At 43.9% G+C, this 16,693-nt stretch overlaps 1 protein-coding gene across 3 annotated transcripts in view; it reads left to right on the plus strand.

Annotated features, from left to right (window-relative positions):
- KIF1A (kinesin family member 1A) overlaps positions 1-16,693 on the plus strand; it is a 3,950,406-nt gene that overhangs the window by 1,110,146 nt on the left and 2,823,567 nt on the right. For all 3 annotated transcript variants that reach the window (XM_069213666.1, XM_069213667.1, XM_069213668.1), the window contains exon 24: positions 9,949-10,097. In XM_069213666.1, coding sequence (XP_069069767.1) covers positions 9,949-10,097 — 149 coding nt within the window. The remainder of the gene's footprint in view (positions 1-9,948; positions 10,098-16,693) is intronic.

Consider the following 16,693-nt stretch of genomic DNA (forward strand, 5'->3'; position numbering starts at 1 on the left):
GACAGCAAAATACTGATCAATCTGACATACCCAGTCCAAGCAGTTATACAGCCTCAGCTGGTTGCCCCAGTCACACCTGCTGCTGGGAGAGGCAGCTCTGATGTGGTAGTAGTCCCGCCCCCATGTAGTGGAAGAAATGATGAATGCCTAGTATGGCACAGCTACAGGATTTTGGATTGGAGTCTGGCACCATTGAGAGCAGGGGGTCAATGCCCCTACCCTCCTATGGAGGTAACACCCTTGGGAGGTAGGGAGCTGCACCCAGAGCTGATTTGAAGTGGCCACAGAGAAGGGTTGTTCATATCTCTGGCTACACCTCTGGTGTTGCCACATAGGCTCTGAACAAGGGAAGAAGTGTTTCACCATCTTGGATTTAGACAGAGGGGCACTGTGAGATTTTTTGCAGTAGGAACGTAGAAAATGCTGCAAACATGGATAAAGTAACCCCTGTGAATTTTTACTTTATTGGTTGGGGAGGAGACAGGAGCACCCCCCCCCCACAAGTTGTCAAAAGGTATAAATGTAGCATTCTCACTACCCTTCTCAGAACTCTTTTGGACCTGGTGAAGATAAGGCGAGGACTGAACCTTCTGTCTATGACCTGAGAAGAACCCTGAAGTACTGGGCCTGCTTTGTTTTGTACACAGGACAAAGACGTGGACTCCAAGGATCACAAGGCTGGCCTATGCAAGCTACAGGGACACAACAGGCTACATGAAGCCTTTCCTGCTACTTCCCAGTTGACCTGTTCCAACTGAACCTGCCCTTGACCTTTCTTTTTGATCTCTGCTGGAGTCAACCCTGACCCCCCCCCCCAAGTGTTGTTCCTGAGTCTTGGAGGCCTTGGGTGAGTTTGGCTGGACTTCTCCTACCACTTCTGAGAGCCTGGGACTTAAAAAGGTTGTGTCTCCAAAGACCTCTGGAAGAACAGGACAAACCTGTCAAACTTATCCAGAAGGGATGTGTTACCACAAGTCTCAGTATTCCAGTTTCTCCCACTTGGAGCTTCTCTACAGCAGCAAATCCAATTCAGCTGGTCTTCACGGAGAAGGTATCTGGCCTTGTGCCCTTTCGTTTATAGCCTGCAGACCTCCAAAAAATGTGCAAATGAAGAAATCTTCAGCAGGCAAAGGGTCCATAAGTATCTGGCAAGCAAGGAACCTTCTTTGGGTACAAAATACATATTTCTGTCCTGCATAGCTTTCCCACCAAAAACAAACCATTGACTCCACCAGGACCTTGTCCGAAAGCTATCCAAACTCTTAAAGCCTGCCTTCGCTACTGCTTTGCCCCACTAAAGGTTTTAGGCTTTCATTTTTTAGATTTGTTTGTCCCAGGGTAAAAACTTCTGACTAGGTCCAACCTGGTTTCTATATCTGATTTGTCCTCCTTTGCGGTTAGCCTCAAATTGCACCTAGGTCCTGGTCTACTGTGACTAGTGGACCACAGTCGCAGCTTAAGGGTTTTTGGTGCTATTTTTATTTAAAACATTACAAATTCAGATTCCTGGTTCCCCCTATAGTATTTTTGTTGTTTTGGTGTTATTTTATTTATTAACATGTACTCTTATTTTTCTAAATTTGTTTGGAATTTTTATTTTGTTGTGTTTTGACTTTATCACTATTTTGGCACTGTATAAATACTTTACACGTAGCCTCTAAGTTAAGCCTGTCAACTCTGTGCCATAGCACAGAGCAGACAGTTGGTCTAAGGTTAATGTAGTGACTTTAGTGGTTCTCTCTGACAAGGATTGTGTTGGACCTGAGAGCCTTAAGGTAGTCATCCCCCAATTTTTTGCCTGCCTGCCTCCCTCCATTTTTCTCACCAGTGCTAACGTGCATGTGCTCTCTCCCCTAAACATGGTAACATTGGTTGCTATCCAATTGGCCTATTTATTCTACTTGTAAGTCCCTGGTAAAGTGCAGAACCTGTGCCCAGGGCCTGTAAATTAAATGGTACTAGTGAGCTTACAGCACTGATTGTGTCACCCACGTAGGTACCCCCTTAACCATGTCTCAGGCCTGCCATTGCAAGACCTGTGTGTGCAGTTTCACTGCCACTTTGACTTGGCATTTAAAACCACTTGTCAAGCCCTAAACCCCCCTTTTTTTACATATAAGTCAACCCTAAGGTAGGCCTTAGGTAACCCATAGGGCAGGGTGCCATGTAAGTAAAAGGCAGGGCATGTACTTATGTGTTTTACATGTCCTGGTAGTGAAAACCTCACCAATTCGTTTTCCACTACTGTGAGGCCTGCTCCTCTCAAAGACTAGCATTAGAACTTCATATACTTTTAAATGATAGATTCTGATCTGGGAGGAGTAGCTCTGTCATGTTTAGTATTGCCAGAATGGTAACAGAAAATGCAGCTTACTGGTGAAGTTGGATTTAATATTACTATTTTAGAATGCCACTTTTAGAAAGTAGGTATTTCTCTGCACTTACTGCCATCTGTGCCTTACAGCCTGTCTCCAATCTACGTCTGGTCTGTGTTGGTTGATCGCTCCCCTTGTGCATTCCATCCAGACAACCATAAACACAAGACACTCTGGGGGTCATTCTGACCCCGGCGGTCTAAGACCGGCGGGGCCAGGGTCGGCGGGAGCACTGCCGATAGGCCGGCGGTGCCCCGCAGGGCATTCTGACCGCGGCGCTTCGGCCGCGGTCAGAAGAGGCAAACCGGCGGTCTCCCGCCGGTTTACCGCTGCCCTTTGAATCCCCCATGGCGGCGCAGCTTGCCGCGCCGCCATGGGGGATTCTGACACCCCCTACCGCCATCCTGTTCCTGGCGGTTCGCCCCCCAGGAACAGGATGGCGGTAGGGGGTGCCGCGGGGCCCCTGGGGGCCCCTGCCGTGCCCATGCCAACGGCATGGGCACGGCAGGGGCCCCCGTACGAGGGCCCCGCAAAGTATTTCAGTGTCTGCTAAGCAGACACTGAAATACGCGACGGGTGCAAACTGCACCCGTCGCACCCCTGCAACCCCGCCGGCTCAATTCTGAGCCGGCGTCCTCGTTGCAGGGGCATTTCCTCTGGGCCGGCGGGCGCTCTTTTGGAGAGCGCCCGCCGGCCCAGAGGAAATGTCTAAATGGCCGCCGCGGTCTTTATACTGAATGGGTCTCCATGGGCAGGAAGGGTGGAGGGGCTCTCTATCACACTTCAAATGCCAGTGGCCTGCCCTCACACAAAGGACTGATAACCCCCTCCAGGGATCCTGCCAGGCAGGGCTGGGCTGAAAGAGGAACTTGTGCACTTCAAAACCACTCTTTGAAGTTCCCCACTTCAGAGGCACTTTGGGGAGTGTATATATATATATATATATATATATATATATATATATATATATATATATATATATATATATATATATATATATATATATACTGGGTCTCTGACCCCACCAAATCAGACACTTCTGGACCAACACCTGGACTCTATCAGAGAGACTGCCTGACTACCCAAAGGACTCATCTGGACTGTTTTGCTGAAAAACTGCTTTCCTGCTTGTTGCCCTGCTGCTCCTACCTCTGCTGGAAGGGCTCTGCCTTCCTCCTAAAGTTCTCTCCAATGACTTGGATTGAGCTTCTCTCCTGTTTCTAAAGTCTCAGGGCCAACAAAGACTTCACCCCTTCATGAAATCCTTGTGCATTGAAAAATCGATGCAACATCTGCAGAAATCAACACAGCGCCTGCCTTGTATCTGAAATTTCACAGCATCGCTGATGCAGTGCCTGCTCCTTCTATCATCACGTCAAGGATTTTCAACGTATCCTCCCCGAGCCTCAAAATATCCCCGCATCACAGTGAGGATCCACGGCTGCGCTCTTGGAAATCGACGCATCACCTTGCAGCATGGAAGGAAACAACACATCGTCTGTGCCGCAGCGAAAAATCTGCGCAGGGCCTTATTTTTCAATGCATCTCCTCCTCTGTGACACCCGTGCATTGTTATTGTTGACGCATCCCAGGGACTGTGTGTTACAAGGCTACAACCATAGATTCCTAAGGATTGAGACTGTTTTAAACCTTTAAAAAATGATATCACAAGGTGGGTAGAATGGATTTATGTTGTTTTTATCTTATTGTATTCAGATAAATATTATCTATTTTTCTAAACCTGTGTGATGTATTTTTGTGGTGTTTTCACTGTTACTGTATGATTTATTGCACAAATACTTTACACATTGCTTTCTAAGTTAAGCCTGCCTGCTCTGGGCCAAGCTACCAGGGCGTGAGCACAGGATCATTTGGATTGTGTTGTGACTTACCCAGACTAGGATTGTGATCCCTACTTGGACAAGGGTGTATCCCTCTTCCAGCTAGATACCCAATTTCTAACAGATTGTGATCATTATTTGGGGTGGGTTGTCAACTGTCTTATCTAATAACCCAGTGTCTTACACATTGTATTAATAAAGTCACTTTTTCTCTGTACTGCAACAGTCATGTTTTTGAATACTCAGTTGTCCCAATTCTAAAGCATCATTTGAATAAAGTGCCTTTAGAAATGAGGATTGCCTTTGCAGCTAGAAGTCCAGTAGTATTTAAACTTGGGAACTGAGTTCAGAACACTGATTGAGGTGCAAGTGTTTTACAGTGAATCTTGTCCGCTCAGATTGAGAAGCACCCTTGAAAGCCTCATTGCACATCGCAGTTTTTTTTTATAATTAAGTCAGTGTAGGTTTCTAAATTGCAGCGTGCCTCCAGTCATGCATTACTGGTTTGATAGTGGATATATAAATCCATCTACTTTCCCACATCTGCTAGGGTATTTTATTGGCCTACCACCATGTTTCTTGTTCTTGTTCACTCGGTCTCTTTGTGGCAGAAAGAACTAAAAGGTTATTTGTGGCATGTTTAATTAAAGAATCAAACCTGATAAATGTGTAAATATTAAATCACAATAATGTTAAGATTCCAAAACATCAATAAATCAGAAGTTCAACTTGTAGACTTTTCGTGCATATATTCTACACCTTTATACATGTGCTCAGTTCTCCAGTGATCACACAGTGAGCGAGAAACAAAGTATAGTACCACAGTGTGTATAATACATAAAACAATGTAACAATAGTGGTTGTTTTGTATGCTGTGGTTCTCAAGATTTAAAGTACCTCAACATATCAAAACAAATCAGTTCTTATTGTTACACTTTTCAACAGCATTTAAACCTGTAAGCTCATTATCAGGACAAGTAATTAGAAGTAAGAGCAGTCAGTCTACATGTGGGAAGAGAAAGAAAAAATAAAATGAGTATTAGTTGTATTCCGGAAAACAGGATATGTAATGGTACTTATGCTTTGATTACTCACTGATGAATTGTTGTGAATTGACAAAACTTGAAAAATCAAAAATGCTATGTTACTAGAAAAGGGAGATAAGTGCAACCAAGTTGGGAAGCGCATAGGTGAACCAACACCAAAATAATCAAATGAAGACAGGATGGACTCAAAAATGACAATATAAGGGCAGAAAAATCAGTCTGAGTAAGGTGGGAAGCAGTCTCGTCGAGAGAGTGACCCATTATTATTGACAGGATCATCTAAATGAAAATTGGAAACAAAATGGTGAGAGGAAAGAAAAAGATTGTGGCGTTTGATGATACAGCAAGCGTATGCTGCTGTGCTTATCTCCAGTGGCTACAACAAAGTCAGCTCCTAGAAGGAGCAACTGCGTAGTTCAGCACTGAATTTGTCAGCATGAGATAGGATGCGTGTACGTGTGATGTGACAAAAAGGGTTTTTTAGAACCATCATTTAATAATCAAAAAGAAGAATGAAATTCCTCAATGGTTGTAAAAACTATTTAAAAATACAAATATATATACATTTTCTGTGTGATCCATTTCACTGACATGTGGGACCAAGGTTGCTGAAATGACCCTGCATCCTACCCATATTTGGTCCTGTGGAAGTCTAGTCTTTACTTTTTGGGTAGTTTATCTCTAATGTAAATCTTATCACAGGGATTCCAAATCACTAATAAACATTATTTGAATCGCAATTGCAGTTGGAGTAATGTCTGAGTGTGTGTGCAATCACATCATGTTGGAAAGGTTAGTATTCTGTGTGGAACTACACATTAATGGTCCCAATAGTGATTCTAAGTTCTTAGACAGTATAAATCAAATAGTCCCTCAAAATCTTTCCATTCTTGAACGAGAACATGGGTAAGCCAGATGAAAGGCCTATTGATTGTCACTCTGTGACTTTTTCTCGTTGGGGATCAAAAGGTACTCATGGGAAAGTACCACACCTGCTTCACAGATCATTGATTAACTTTGCATGGGTAGCCTTTGGCGTGGAGTTTTTGACCTAGTATTTCTGATTGCCAGAACTAATCATCCCTCTACCTATAATTTCAATGTATACACAGAAATTGGCCAAATGGTAGAGTGCCTTTGGGTGGCTACTTGAGTACTGTAGTAGTGTGTTGCGTTCAGTGGGTTTATTGTACAGTCTTGTTACTAGGCATCCATTTTAGAGTATAATTGTACATTCAGAGAAACCAATGGAGATCTTATTATAATGAGGAGCAAAGCATAAAGGTGGTGAGGGAAAGGTAATCCACTCCAAGAATCAGAGAAAGGCCTTTTCTTCCCCTTGCCATATTCAGAAAATGTCATCAATAAATCTTTTCCATGGGTGTATATAGTAGCAAAAGGGATTGAATTCAGCATAATAGATGCAGCTGCATTCAAAGTCATTGACATACAAAATGGCAGAATTGAGAGCGAAAGAAGCCCCCATTAAAAAAAAAAAAAACCTTTGGTCTGCAGCTAGAGGTAGCCATCAAATTAATATTTTTTAATGGTAAATTCAACAAGTTTAATCATTAACCCAGTTGGCACAGTGGCTGGACCAGTGCGAGTATTCATTACATTCATGACTCTAATGCTTTTCAGTTGTAGAATGTTTGTATACAATGACTCAATGTCCAAACCTATTAACAATTCATGCTCTGGGTCACAATCAACATATTCAATCAAATGTATCATATCACCACTGTAATGAATGTAACTCTTAGTAAAATGTACAAACTCTTTCAGGAAGCAATCAGTGTATTTCACCAGGGGCTCTAGTACTGACTCACATCCAGAGACTATAGGTCTTCAGGGTGGTTTTTAAGATTGTTTTGTACCTCAGGGAGAGTGTTAAGAACTGGTTTTCTAGGTGATTTGGCAATTATCCAAATTCATGCCTGCTGAGGTACCTTTCATTCTTGTCCCTGTTGGTAATTAATCTAAAGGTCTGTTGTATATGAGGTAGAGGAGTTAGGGTTAGAGGCATGTAATGATCTCAGTCATTAGCCCCACAGACACAGGCCTGTCTGTCTACAAGTGGTACCTCTCTTCACTTATTGATGTTTCAGAATCTTTTCATTACTTGTGGATAGACTAATTACAAGTTTTATAAGTTTGAAAGTTTAATTGAACATGCCACAAGAAGCCTTTTGTTCTTTTGGCAATTATATGCCTCTGTTCTGGGTGGTTTTTGATACCCTGTTTCTAGAAACAACTTTCTATCCTTACTGTCAAGGAAACTTCAGAGATGCTTATTCATTCTTTTTTAACTCCTGCTTATTTAATATTCATATTTTTCTAATTGTGGGAGAATGCGAGCAAACTTTACAATGTAGTAAACAGATTGTTCTCTGAAGTGTCATTGACCACAAGAAGAACAAGCCTGCAGGTGCCAGAAGTGCTATATCTGGCCACACAATGCCCTAGGGAGTCATGGAGTTGCAGTAGCTTTTTCCTTAACCATAAGGCTAAAATGATTATATAAGGCCAACTTCTCAATCCACCCATCTCCAATTGGCCGCCTGTTCCTTTTGTTAGCTTCTTCCCAAATATGATTTGTTTTTAAATTAAGTACCAATTTGTTTTTGGGAGTTTTTTGTATAAATATTTCCTGACAAACAGTTGTCCTAGCTCAACCTAACCCTGACCCAATTTCCATAATAAAGAAACTTTGAAGTATCCAAGAAATTTCCCAAACCTGCAGCTTAGACAATTTGACCCATGTCTTTGCCACTGAATGTGGCATTGTAGTCCAACAAGGAGATTGAACCAAAGGGGATAACACTGCAATGTTGTCAATTAATTCATTATTATAGTTATGTCCTATGTGGTATTAAGGAATTAGGGTAGCTCTTATAACCCAGGCCTCTGATTCCCCAGCAAAACCACAACAAAGTACCATGATCAACACCAGCAACCATCAGAAATTCCACATCATTACCAACATCTCCAACACTTACATCATTTCAACCATTACCACCTATCCCACCTATACTACCAACAATAACTCTACCATCAGCAATATCACAATATCATAAATATAAATGCCATACCTAAAACTACTGATAATAACACAATACCAGCCAAAGAGCACCCGCACCAATATCACCAGAAAAATCACCAATCCATCACTAACATTAGTACCACCACCAGTACCACACCACCACCACACTGCCAATGCTGCCAATATCATACCACTGAAATCACCACCAATACCTCTAGTACTACCATCACCAATACCATTAGCACCAATGCCACCACCAGTACTACCTCCAGTATCACTGAGACCACCAATTCAATGCCACCACCACTAACAATGCTGCAACTTCCACTAACAATGTCATCACAGAACAACTCCCAATACCACCAACACTACACCATCAGCATCACCAGTACAGCCACCAAACCATCATCTCTACCAATGCCAACAAAGCCAGTACCACCACCCTTACCAATACCACCATCACAAATACAACTACATGTTATACCACTATCAAAACAATCACCACAATAATACCATCAATGCCACACTGCGCGCTTCAATACCACCACCACAATACGTACACAACTACCACCACTAAAACCACCACCACCAATGCCACTAATACCAGAACATGACACCAAGAATACCATTAAAACCGGTACCACCACCAGTCTTACTAATAGTAGCAGCAATGCTATCTCACCAGTAATACCACTATCAATATCATCACCACCCACACCACTATCTGAGTGCAACTGAGAATAACACTGATAGCCACACTACCACTATTGTCATGACTCCAAATAATACCAAAACCATGAACAGTCACAAACAATATCACCACCAATGCCTCCACAGCCACCAGTACCAATTCCACTAACATCACTGCTGCTAACAACACCAATAATACCAATGCTACCTCTAAATTCACCACCACCATTAATATCACTACTACCAATGCAACCACCAAACCCATCGCAAAAACCACCACCACCAACAGCTCCGACAAAGTCACACCACCGGACGCCACTACCAGCTCCATCACTACCAGGCATTGGCAAAGCCAGTCGGTCAACTTTAATAAGCTGCTGCATGGAAACATCATTTCTATATGCCTGTATTTTAATGCACTCGTTAAATTCAAATAATTATTTCCCTTGTCAATGCTTGTAATTTTTTATGAATGGAGCGTGAGGCTGATGGTCTATATCAAATTCCCAGCATTCAACGGACATTGTGGGCATTAAGGAAATAGAAATTAGAATTATGATGCCATATTTGAAAGGCAAATATGGGGAAATTTGAAGTAAAGGCATTTTGTGCATCACTTCAAAGCATTGCATATTGTGCTAGATGAAATGTAAAAGAATAAAAAGGACACAATGACACAGAGAAATAATATGTAACCGCAATTAGACTCTAATGTGGTAGGACAGCTCCTAAACTTAAGACAGGACCTGGTAACAACATGAGCCCAGCCCAACATCAATTTAGGAAGTAATCAGCCCAGCATACGTTCTTGTGTGTGTTTGTGTGCATTTATTGCTGTGTTGGTGTGTGCATGTACATGGGCATAGATGTATATATAATGGGGATGCTTCAAAGCACTTTTTAAAGATCCATTTGTGAATGATGATGCTGTGCTGTTTTTTTTGTCTTTCCAGTGCAGTGGACTGAGCAGGAGTTTGAACTTGCCTTGTGGGCCTTCAGAAAGTGGAAGTGGTACCAATTCACTTCGCTCCGTGACCTTTTATGGGGCAATGCCATTTTCTTAAAGGAGGCCAATGCTATTAGTGTTGAGCTGAAGAAGAAGGTAAGCCCTAATTTTGCACTCTCTGGGGACATAGTATTCGTAAACAGAAGGCTCTTTAACAGTAAGATGAGGTATTACTAGTCCTAACCATTCTCACCAGGCAGTACTGTGAATCAGGGACTCATTAAATACTAAGGAACATATTTACTAGTGCCTAGTGCCACCGGACCGTCACTTTTTGATATGCTCCTGTGGCACTCTGCCATGCAACCTATTTACAAGGCAGAAAAAGTGGCTTGATGCCTCCTTGTAAATATGACGCCCATACACAGTTCTATGTGGCAAAGGGGCATGCAATGGGTGTTGCTGTGGGCGTACCCATGCAACACTCATTGCTTTTTGACACTGCCTTAAATTTACAAGGAATTGTGAATCTGAGGCAGTGCCAAAAACTAACACCACACCATTGGTGGCATTAGAGTGGCACAACAAGGAAAAATACTCTTATTTCTCCTCGTTTTTCCTTTTCTATGTGTGCTGCATTCTGAAGCACAGATACAAAGAGCAAAAGGCCAATAATGATTGGGTGCAGGAAGGTGTCCCTTCCAGCACATAAACAATCATTAAATAATGACAATTTGCTACTTCTATGTGTGCTGCATTCTGCAGCACACATAGGAGTAACAAATCACCATTGAGTTGAGTTTTACTTTTCAGAATGGGGAATAACATCCAGTTTCTGTTTTACGATACTACAATCCACTTTCCATCCTGTTGTTCCACACAAATTCCTCCAGGTATTAACTTTTGGGGTCAGAGCACAATGTTCAGTCTACTCTGAAACTAAAATCAACTACAAACTTCATTTGTGCCTGATTTTAGATTTAGCAGATCATTCAGAATGTCTGCACTGCTTTCATAGATGGAGACATTGAGCTTTCCTGACTATGCCATTCCTTCGATGGAAGCATTTTCCTTGGTGAGTTTTCTTGTGAATCAGCACTTTCTCAAGAAATTGAAAGATTTTTAGGTTTGCATATACTCATAAGGGGAGGCCCTCTGAAACTACATTTATGTCCGTTCTGCATCAATGATGCTGTATTCCCACATAACGTCACAGAAACATTTGTAATAACATTGTTACCACAAGTTATTAATGCAGACATTTAAACTTGGAGGTAATCCCCAGAGTTATCTTTAATACTGATCCTGAGGAGGCGGGCTGAATGCTGATGCAGTGAGTCGTGTGCTTTGCTGCTCCTGCTTGGTAACCACCATCTGCAGCAACCCTCCCCTTAAACATAGCCCCCAGCCTTACCCCTGAACCCCCGGGACCCCAGAGGTGGTGGAGATGCACAGTGGACCCTTACAGCACCTATCGGAGTCCAGAAGTGGATGCCTATGCTGGCAGGCATCCAGGCAGGCCTGTGTGTGCAGCACAAGATGGCAGAGCAGCAACTGAGTGGCCCTGACACTCGCCCACCCCAGGCAACAGTGTTTTGGAATGGAGCCCACTAGTTGTGCACTGAGGGAGGCAGGCTCCCTCCAGTGTGGTGAGCAGCAGTCAGACAAGGAGCCCTACACAGACTACAGGCCCTCTCGGTTGAGCGGGTGGATCAGAGTGCAGTGGCCAGATGGCATCAGAGACCACTTTGTGCCTATGACACCAGCGAGCACTTAACTGCACCATATTCACCACAACCACTGAGTGCTAGGACTCACTGCAGGTGGGGGCTTGCAACATGCTGAATGAGAGGCTGGGGAAGGGCAGCGAGGTGGGGAAAACACAGGCAACTAAATTGAAAGAAAAATGAAAGTTAGTAGGTTATTCATATACATTTATATTATAGCTTTAGAAAGACAGTGAACAGACTACAACCACCATGACATATTAAAGAACACCACACATTATAACAAAACACTAGCTATAGTAAATTATTCTGAGTAATGGCGAACATGGAATTTGAAAAACAAAGAAATCCTCAAGTCACGAAAAATGTACTCAAAGTCTGTACTCTGTAGTCGACAAGGTTACGCATTTTATTTATGCATAAAAAAAGGCCTGAATGATGAGGTTAACTCCGAGGAATTATGTTCTTACTTATACGTGGTTGGGTAAGTGGGGCTGGTGTGGACCATTGCTCAGGTAATAGAAGATTTCACAGTGAGTTGGTGTCACATTCAACCACATCAGCAAGTGGGTGATCTATTTGATGTAAATTAAGACACACCTCCAAAAAGTCACACAGCTTGGGGAGTGAGAGTTTGGGGTTTGATGAATGGGTGGGAAAGGGGATTTAGGGAAATGTGTGACAAAGACAAATACAACACAAGAGAGGTCCAATTACCACTAACACCCGCAAAGTGGGAGCAAAGGGGCAAAGTTGCTCGGAAGATCCACTAAGATTGATACGTTGGGAGCTAATCTTAGTATCCAAAAGGATGATCATAGGCTTTTGGTGAAAAGAGTCACAACAGCAGAACGATCCTTAACGGACATTCACCCCAGTGTTACCAGTTTGTGGGAGAGACTCACCCTCATGGAGGCCAAAGTCCCCAACTAGAGATTAGGGCAGAGGACAGCAAGAGCATATCCAGGAGGAACAACATTTGGGTTACTGGACTACCCGAATGCTCTGTAGTGCTGGATCTCCTGATGTTCCTGAAGTACTAGCTGTGGGAGGAGGTGGCCCCAGAGGGCCTTTCCCCCTTCTTTGCCCTGGAAAGGGCGCACAGAATCCCTACCTGTCTGCCTCTGTCAGTAGCACCCCCGTGACCTCTAGTGGCGCATCTTATTCACTGCAGGGACTGGGATCACATCCTTGCCCAAGCCAGTAAGAGAGACAACCTTTGGATGGGCACCCACAATATTATGATATTTCCAGACTTCACGAAGGAAAACTAAAAGCACCGAGCCACATTTATTGTCGTAAAGCCCCAACTTCGCCAGGTGGTAGTGCAGTATTCCATGCTGTTTCTGGCCCACCTTTGGGTAATCACTCTGGAGGGTACCCTCTTCTTTCATACTCCAAAGGAGGTGTGGGGTTAAATCGAGAGAATCTGCGAGCAGGATCCAGCCGGGGCTCGCTGTGGAAAGTGCAAAGGCCAAGAAGGAGAGCATAGCTTAAGAGACAACTGCAAGTGGGGACCCCAACCAAAGCAGAAGTCCAACAGGAGCAACAACATGCACTCAAGGAAATAGTGACTTTTAGTGGCAAAGGGCTGGAGTCTCGAGCAGTGATAGTGACTGCGTTACTAAACTCTCCACTGAAGAACTTTATGAAGTAACACTATTTACCTCAGACCATTTGTTTTGACCCTGTTGATGCACTGGTAGAAACCTTCTGTTTAATTGTTGAAAGGTGGAATGATTCCCTTAGGGGTATAACTTGCCCATTTAGGCCTGGTGGATGCAACCGCAACAACCCGCTGTGTTAATGGTGACATGCAGTACAGTAATTGTTGAAATATGTGTTTTTCTTTGTGATCACAGATGGGGGGGGGGGGAATATGTTTTGTTTCTGGTCACCAGTTTGGATGAAGGGGCGTTGTCCTATTTGTCCTCTGGAGGGGGAATTTGGGACATGGTGTTGCTGTTTCTGTTTGAATGGATGTTTGGGACTGGGGTGTGTTCCATGAGGTAGTCCACAGTTTCTTGGGGATGAGCTAATTATTTCTGGCTAAATGTTGAACACTCCAAGGGGTCTGCTAGGCCATTACATAGATCTGACATGACAACATTGTATAAAATCTTAAGATGAAATATTAGGGGGATCCATACAATGCACAAGCGCTACAAAGTCTTTTCATACTTGAATAGAAGTAGAATGCACATAGTACTATTGCAGGAAACCCAGATTATTGCTAAAGAAGTTGTAGCCTTGCAGTGCAGGTGGAGGGGACAGGCTTACTGTACCACATATTTGGCCTGTGTGAGGGGGGAGATCATTTGGATCCAACCTGGGGGTTCCCTTCCAGCGCACGTTCCTAATGGTAGATCTGGCAGGACGTTATTTGGTTGTGTCTAGAGGACAGGATGGTAGAGATGTCGTCATTGGCAGTATATATGGCACCAATGCTGGGCAAGCAGCCTTCTTTGGGGACATATCTAGGGCCTTGGCTCTGCACTTAATGGGTTCGGCCATTCTGGGGGGGTTATTGCAATTGTATATCGGATGCAACATTAGATCACTCACATCCTCCCTTGTGGGATTCGCTGGTGACCTGAGTGGGCCGGGCTTTTGCTAGTTTGGCAGGCGGAATAGGGATTGCTGGATACATGGCGCCTTCGTAACCTGGGCATTCTGGATTATTCCTCCCCCCATGTCTTACACATGAGGTTGGACACCTTCCTGTGCACTCCTGCGATCCACGTATGGGTGGTCTCCAAGGAGTACCTCTCCTGTACTACATCAGACCGCAATTCTCTGTTGCTGGGGCTAAAAGGGGAAGAGTGTGCCCTAGCATCCCAACATGGAAGCTGCATCCTGAGGCACTTGAGGACCCGGCCTACCCTGATGCTATAAGTTTGGTCATCACACGCTATTTTCAGGACAATTGCTGGGGTGGACTCTAATTATAATTGGAATGGGAGGCATTTACAACAGTTCTTAGAGGATACTGCATTACAGAGTCAGTGGCGGTCTGGAGGACTCTTGTGACTGAGATCCTTCAGGCAGAAGCAACTCTACGCGACTGTGAGCAATGTAGACCTGTTCACCCTGACTTACAGCCTGAGCTACTGGAGCCTAAGGAGAGAGTGGCTGAGCACATGGAGAGGTTGCTTTGTTTCGATTGTCAGGAGTACACAGTGTGGGTCCATGCTGAGGGTGACTGAGGGGGAACTCTTCTTGCCTGGCTAGCGAACCTGGCTAAATGGGGTTCCATGATTGTGGACCTAGAGGCTGCGGCAGGGGATACAGCATACTCATAGGAGGACCTTAATGGTGAGTTCAGGGACTAATTACTTGTTAATACAGCAGTATTAGAGGGGTATCTCCCACTGAGATAGAGGCCTTTATGCCTTTGGTCTTGCCTTAGGTGGCTAAAGCCCTGCGCAGAGACAATACCCTACCGGGAAAGCAAGCTGCTCTGAAGTCCTTGGCCAGAAACAGATGGATTCCCAGTGGGATTTTGCTCCACCTACAGTGAGAGCTTAGCCCCCAGACTGATGGAATTGTACAAGGTGGCTCAGGATACTGGATGGCTCCCACAGTCTACTTGAGAAGTCCCATGGTGCCCTTATTGAAGCCAGGCAAGCTGGTTTCTGACAAATGAGCGTATTGCCTATTGTCCATCATGAATACGAGCTACAAAATCTTGAATAAAATCCTGGCCTCCCACTTGGTCCCTCATATGGCCACCCTTATCCACAGCGATCAGGCGCGTTTTAGCTCAGGTCTCAACACTGCTCACAATTTCCGCGGACTCCTTGGAGGCCAATGCAGATGAAGACACTAATGCTGTGATATTCACCATCAACACTGAGGAGGCCTTTGATTGGCCTTTCCTCTTTAGGGTGATGACAATGGAGCTCTTAGCATGCTTTGCCAGGACCAGAGAATTCTACCAAGGCCTTGCAGTGCATGACCAAATGTATCATATAGCATTGTATGCAGACATTTGCTTTTCTTACAAGGGGCCGCATCAGATCTGGAGGGGGGCCGGAACTTACTGGACTCCAAGTTAATTGGAATAAATCATGTGTATTCCCTGTGTGGCCCAGCAGACTTCCTCCAGAGGGATTGGAGCCTTTACACTGGGAACCTCATACATTACTTAGGGGTCCACATTTATCATAATACAGATGCGGGAAATATGGGTATAGCTGTCCAAGCTTTAACCCCTTCGCTGCCAGGCCTTTTCCCCCTCCTGTGCCGAGCCTTTTTTTGGCTATTTGGAGCAGTTCGCGCTTAGGCCCTCATAACTTTTTGTTCACGTAAGCTACCCACGCCAAATTTGCGTCCTTTTTTTCCAACATCATAGGGATTCTAGAGGTACCCAGACTTTGTGGGTTCCCCAGAAGGAGGCCAAGAAATTAGCCCAAAAACAGTGAAAATTACGTTTTTTAAAAAAAAATTGGAAAAATGGGCTGCAGAAGAAGGCTTGTGGTTTTTTCCCTGAAAAGGGAATCAACAAAGGGTTTGCGGTGATAAAATCACCAGCTTCCCAGCTTTCAGGAACAGGCAGACTTGAATCAGAAAACCCAATTTTTCAACACAATTTTGGCATTTTACTGGGACATACCCCATTTTTACGATTTTTTGTGCTTTCAGCCTCCTTCCAGTCAGTGACAGAAATGGGCATGAAACCAATGCTGGATCCCAGCAACCGCAACATTTCTGAAAAGTAGACAAAATTCTGAATTCAGCAAGGGGTAATTTGTGTAGATCCTACAAGGGTTTCCTACAGAAAATAACAACTGAAAAAAAAAAATATTGAAATTGAGGTGAAAAAAACATCAATTTTTCTCTAAGTTTTACTCTGTAATTTTTTCCTGCAATGTCAGATTTTCGAAAGCAATATACCGTTACGTCTGCTGGACTCGTCTGGTTGCGGGGATATATAGGGCTTGTAGGTTCATCAAGAACTCTAGGTACCCAGAGCCAATAAATGACCTGCACCCTGCAGTGGGTTTTCATTCTATGCCGGGTATA

The sequence above is a fragment of the Pleurodeles waltl genome, chromosome 11 (genome assembly GCF_031143425.1).
Source record: "Pleurodeles waltl isolate 20211129_DDA chromosome 11, aPleWal1.hap1.20221129, whole genome shotgun sequence".
NCBI classification, from domain to species: domain Eukaryota; kingdom Metazoa; phylum Chordata; class Amphibia; order Caudata; family Salamandridae; genus Pleurodeles; species Pleurodeles waltl.